The sequence below is a fragment of the Apium graveolens genome, unplaced genomic scaffold (assembly GCF_009905375.1).
Source record: "Apium graveolens cultivar Ventura unplaced genomic scaffold, ASM990537v1 ctg5434, whole genome shotgun sequence".
NCBI lineage: Eukaryota > Viridiplantae > Streptophyta > Magnoliopsida > Apiales > Apiaceae > Apium > Apium graveolens.
Window position 1 is genome coordinate 20,096 of NW_027418977.1, and position 5,991 is coordinate 26,086.

Below are 5,991 nucleotides of genomic sequence, written 5' to 3' on the forward strand. Positions count from 1 at the left end.
CTATCACTTTTCACCTTTTCTGGCCAGGCATATATGGCTTGTCTGTGTATCGCCTTGTTTGGAAACAAGCATTTCATTTTAAATGAAAGATTTCAAATGACGTGATTTGAATTGTCATTTCAAATTCATATATATACACTTAAATTTGATTGCCTTTGATTTCAAATGAAATCCAAATTCAAATTTTTAACTTATCCAAACATGTTATTTGATGAAATCTAGAATTTTAAATGAAATTCAAGTTATCAAACGGACACTTAAATGGTTAGACTGATTTTATTATACTAATATTGTAATTCAACAGCCTCCTTGAAGTCTAACTAATCTGGAAGGGGTACGAGAACTGAGAAGCATAGACGCAGGTTCATGAACTCTTTGCAGTCTTTAAACATTTAAAAAATAGATAACAAGGACTGAAATAATTAAATATATATGCTGAACATGTGGGTGTGGTTGAGGTCGCTGTTGGAAACATATATTAACAGGAAAAACAAGAAGATTAAGATGACATATTAAAGAAAAAATGAAACCCGCAGAAGCTTTCCTAGACAATGAATTATATTTATTTTAAATGTTTTTTGGCATGTGCTACAAAATCAACTGAAATGCAGCTGCTTGTCGTTTAGGGTGATTCATTTTTGGCTGCTCATTTTCTCTAGCTATAAAAACCAACTCCTAACATAATTACTAAACAGCACACAACAAGCAACTACTACTACACTTGAATTACTAATCAAGAGCTCCAATCTTTAAAAACCATTATATTTCTTCAACCAACGATGATCCTTTCCTTGGCCTTTTCATTTCTGTTCCTCTTCCTTGGAGCTGCATTCTGGTGGATACTCGACGCCAAGCAGCGTAAGCTACTGCCACCAGGCCCGAGAGGATTACCGATTGTTGGTAGCCTTTTAAATTTGGGTAGCCTTCCCCACCGTACCTTCCATGAGTTGTCCAAGAAGTATGGTCCTATAATGTCTTTACGCATGGGTTCCGTGCCGTCTATAGTTGTCTCGTCTCCTGAGGCTGCTCAACTTTTCCTAAAAACTCATGACAGTGCTTTTGCAGCACGACCACAAATGGAGGCTGTTGCACATATGTCATATGGTAACAATGGCATTAGCTTCACCAATGGTACATACTGGAGGCATGTGAGAAAATTTGTTGTGCAAGAGCTTTTAGCTCCCGCAAAAGTTAATTCTTTCCGAGGGATGAGAAGGGATGAGGTTGGCTTAGTCGTGGAGGAGATCAAGAAAGCTGCGGTCGCTGGTGAGGTGGTGAATGTTAGTGATAAGGTAGGGGGTTTAATTGAAAACATGACTTTTAGGTTCCTTTTAGGACGAAGCAAAGATGATCGATTTGATCTCAAGGGTATCATGACGGAAGCCTTTACTTTGGCTGGACAGTTTAATCTTGCTGACTTTGTGCCCTCCCTAAAGCCACTTGACCTTCAGGGATTGACACGAAAATACAAGGAAACAGGCAAGAAACTTGATGCAATGTTGGAGCTAATTATTGAGGAGCATGAGCAAAATTTGAATACTGGCACTCGTACGAATAATCGTGACATTGTCGATGAAATGATATCTTTGTCTAAAAATGACTCTTCTGTCAACCATCAAGAGCTAGCCAAACTGATTGACAGATCCAGTATCAAGTCTATCATGATCGATATCATTACAGCAGCAATTGACACCTCATTTACATCAATCGAATGGATACTGACAGAGCTAATGAGACATCCAAGGGCAATGAAAAAGTGTCAAGAGGAGCTTACTTGCGTTGTTGGACTTGATAGATTGGTGGAGGAGACGGATTTGCCCAAACTAGAATATTTGTACATGGTTATAAAAGAAGGTATGAGACTACACCCTATAGTACCGTTACTTGGTCCCCACGAAGCTAAGGAGGATATTGTAGTTAATGGATATCATATCCCTCAGAAGTCACGAATAATCGTAAATGCTTGGGCTATAGGACGAGATTCTAAGGTGTGGGGTAACAATGCTCTAGAATTTATTCCAGAGAGGTTTTCTGAGAGTAAAATAGACCTCCGAGGACGTGATTTTGAGCTCTTACCATTTGGTAGTGGTAGAAGAGGGTGTCCTGGTATGCAACTAGGGTTGCTGAGTGTTCAGCTAGTGTTGGCTCAGTTGTTACATTGTTTTGACTGGGAGTTGCCGCATGGGAAATCAGCTGAAGACATGGATATGACTGAGCAGTTTGGGCTAACAATTCCCAGAATCGAGCACTTGCTCTTGGTGCCTAAGCTTCGTATTTAAGCATGGTGACCTCAGAAATTAACTAAAGGCTTATCATTATTTATTTATTTATTTATTCGTTCATTCATTCCGGTATAAAAAGGGTCTCTTGATTCATTGTAATATTCTTACATTCTTTAATTTGTTCATGAGATTGACATGTATTCCTATACAATCGCATCAATGACGTAAATTTTATGGTAATCAGTTATGACCAAATATATGAAAGATTATATTACAGTTATTTTGTGGTTTTAATTGAAATTTTTTACCTAGAGAGATGAGGTGTCTGTCAAGTGTTTGATTGAATAATTAAGACTTCAATCTTTGTGTATCAAAAGCAGATGAATTTATTTTTTGTTCGGAACTGGAAGAGAAGAAGTTATCCATTCTCCAATCCTCCATTGACTCATACTGCATATAATATTGACTCATACTGTTTATCTGAAACTACAAAGTTATCCATTCTCCAATCCTCCATTTTAGTCCATTCATTTATGTACGTGGTGATTATGACATAGAATTGTTGTAGTTGTCTGTATTAGTCCGCCTTATCGAGCTGCTTGCGCCCCAATCTTACTGAATTAATGTAATCTTGAGGATTATGATCAACAGCCCACCAGAGCCAGATTCCCCAGTACCTAAGATACAACAGAGGCAAACTTTCTCTGTTCTGGCTTATCAAACTTCTCCACACCTTCCCAATAGCATCCATTGACCTTTTCATGAGTGCCAATGGCGATATCGTAAAGTAATGCTCATACAATTCTCCTGTAGTTTCCTGCATGTGTATTAATTAAAATAGTTATTAGTTCGAGGTAGTTTAGCTATGAACATGAATTTTGGAAGAAAATTTAACTTGAAATTAATTATAAATACACGAAAAAAGGAGGAGGAACTAAGAGAGCCCAAAATGAAGATTGCTAATAAATCAGGATAAGTAATAGCAATCAGATGACAGACAGAGTAATATGACAGACAGAGTAATATGACAGACATGTACCTTAAGCCCATAAGCATGCATGTTAAAAATTTTGGTTCTCACCTTGTAAACATAATGGCTGTCGTAAAGGAAGCAATTACCAAAGTGCCTGAACATCAAAACAGAGTTATCAAAAGGCACCCTGGGCACTACATCATTATTATAAACATATCGGTTGTACGTGATATTGAACTCCTTAAATTTCTTCTTCATGTACCGCCCAAAACTTGCATTACCAACCCGGGGTTGTCCAAAAGTGTATACAGCTTTTAACTTCTCCAATATAGAATTTTCATTGTGTAATGCCAACACTGCTAGCTGGAAAAAGAATTGCCAATGCACCACCAAGACTGTGACCTGTTACTATAAATTTGGTTTTGCTATTCTTGGTTAGCACAGTTCTTAGCACTTTCCTTATGGTATAGTATGCATACAATTTTTGGTCTTCCTTGTCATTACTATTTTCTGGAAAGTACTTGTCCTTACCAAAGCATAAACTTGATAACTTTTCTTTTATGGACTCGTGACACTGTGGATTGTCATCATTGTCGATATGTTTTGGCCAGGTTTCGTTCTTCTGCAAGCCCATAGCTTTCATGAATCCACTGTGGACTTTTCCCATATCTGGGAAACTAATCCAGGAGATATCAAAGTCTGTACACCATGCATCTGCATCAAAGGGTTCAGTGCCTCTAAAAGCCACTATTATCATGTCCTGGTTGGCATGCTTGTCATGAAATACCATGGCTTGGGTAGTGTTTTTCTTATGATCTTCTGCAAATATCAAAAAACAAAGATTTATTCTATTATACCTTCTTATTCAGCTGATAAAGTAATTTCATATAGTTGGATCTTACCATTATAAAAATCATACGAGCCTATTAGCTCCATCTACATAAACCAGAAAAGTTTAATTACAATGTAATTATTTATTCCTTTTAATTTTATACTTATCACGGACAAGTGAAATAATTAGAATCAAGTTTATTATAGGTATATCTACCTTCCATTGACCTTTTATAGCTGCCTCGACAAATTTTTTGTTCTCGTAAACTACCTTAGAGGCCATTGCTGACAGCACCGGAAAATATCTGATATCAACAGGTTTGATGTCTAAATCAACTCGTTTATCAAGACATCCAATAGCAGACACATAGGTTTCTGATTCTTTATCAAGCATTGGCAATTTTCCTAAACATATATTAAAAGGATTCAGGCATCTGTTAGAGAAATATTTGAAATTAAAAAAAGAAAAAGAAAAGAAAAAAGAAGGAACAGCAGACACACACACACAAACACACACATAGATAATCTGATACATGGCACAAACAAGAGAGACATATGTAGAGACAGGACTAACCTTGTAATTTATTTATCAATATCTGGGTAAATATGTTTTCATTGAACAGAATGTTGACCAACTCTTCAAATTTGTATCCAAGGGCTAAGAGTTTTGCATGGAGTTTTAATAACTTCTGCACCAGCACCGAAGCAAAAAGGATCGATGTACGCTCTAGGATCTTCTCATTGACATCGGGGTGTAGTTCTATATATTCTTTGCTACCTTTAATTTTGGTGGAAAAATAAATTCCCAAGAGATCACGAAATCTTGCTGCTTCTGCGTTCACTTTGAGAAATTTTACTTTAGTTTCACTCTTTGGCTCCATCTTTTATATAGAAAAAGAATAGTATTAATAGTAAGGCAATAAAGCGATGAATGACAAAATGCAGTGCTATCTTGTGTATTTATAAACCATATAAATGTAGGAATATATTTTGAGATTTGGATTGTTTATTCAAATCGGCAAACTACATTTTTAAGCGCATGGGAATCTTTTCTGTCAAGCAAAAACAATGGAGACAAGAAAAGTATTTACAATGCTAATCTGGCCAGATTGTTTAAGGTTCTGATAATTTAGAAGAATTACTGAGATTTGTTTTATCAGTTCTGGTGTACCATTTAGCACTGTACAACCATGCATAGTGCACTAGATATGGAAATAATATTGAGTTGATCCTGGAAAGTGAATATTAACTTTTAATTTGAGTTATTCTTACTGTATACATATAGCAATCTTCTTAATAATTTTGTTAATGTAATTGCAGGAAGCTGATGATATATATATATTAGTCTTACTAAAGATATTCTCCAGTGATAGCTAAAGCAACCGGAGGTTCCTTTATTCCAACAAAGAAGTCTCTTGTGCCTTCATTGTATTATATAATTTATATTCTTTTACAAACTGTGTTCCTCGTGCATGTCAACTTGCATATATACTGTATTATTTAGACAACAGAAATGAGAGTGTAGAATTTTATTGCATATTCTCTGCAATACATAAATGATATCTTTTATCTATTTTAAGTTAGGAGATGATTGGATATACTCTTAAATTATTCTTCTATCTAATCTACTAGAGAGTGTCGGAGGTATTTTTATTACCAGGACCTTTTCTTTTACTTCTATGTTAATTTATTAAAAACTCACGCGTTAAATTAACTACCATAAACCAAAATATTTTTGGTTAACGAAGAAATAGAGAAATTTAAATTTAAATATTTCTACGAGCCCAAATGATAAGATACATTTTTTTTTATAATTAATCACACACGCACATCAAAGAGTCGAACCTGCGATCTTGGGCAAGAGGAACACTGTGTTGGGTTAAACCCAATAAGTAATATCAGTTTGGTGATAGATAGTTATTAGAATTGATAATAATTGTATGGTAGACAATAATTGTCATGATG

The 5,991-nt window shown here is 35.5% G+C and overlaps 1 protein-coding gene and 1 pseudogene across 1 annotated transcript; one reads left to right on the forward strand and one right to left on the reverse strand.

Annotated features, from left to right (window-relative positions):
• The first annotated feature begins 671 nt into the window (after positions 1 to 671).
• On the forward strand, positions 672 to 2,289 carry LOC141702657 (cytochrome P450 CYP736A12-like). The gene has a single exon (XM_074506298.1). The coding sequence runs from the start codon at positions 780 to 782 to the stop codon at positions 2,277 to 2,279; it is 1,500 nt and encodes a 499-aa protein (XP_074362399.1). The 5' UTR covers positions 672 to 779; the 3' UTR covers positions 2,280 to 2,289.
• Positions 2,290 to 2,490: 201 nt separating this feature from the next.
• LOC141702658 (triacylglycerol lipase OBL1-like) lies at positions 2,491 to 5,125 on the reverse strand (annotated as a pseudogene).
• Between the last annotated feature and the right edge of the window lie 866 nt (positions 5,126 to 5,991).

Bases quoted from the DNA above. Each gene is read 5' to 3' on its own strand.
- LOC141702657 (XM_074506298.1), top strand. From the start codon at position 780: ATGATCCTTTCCTTGGCCTTTTCATTTCTGTTCCTCTTCCTTGGAGCT.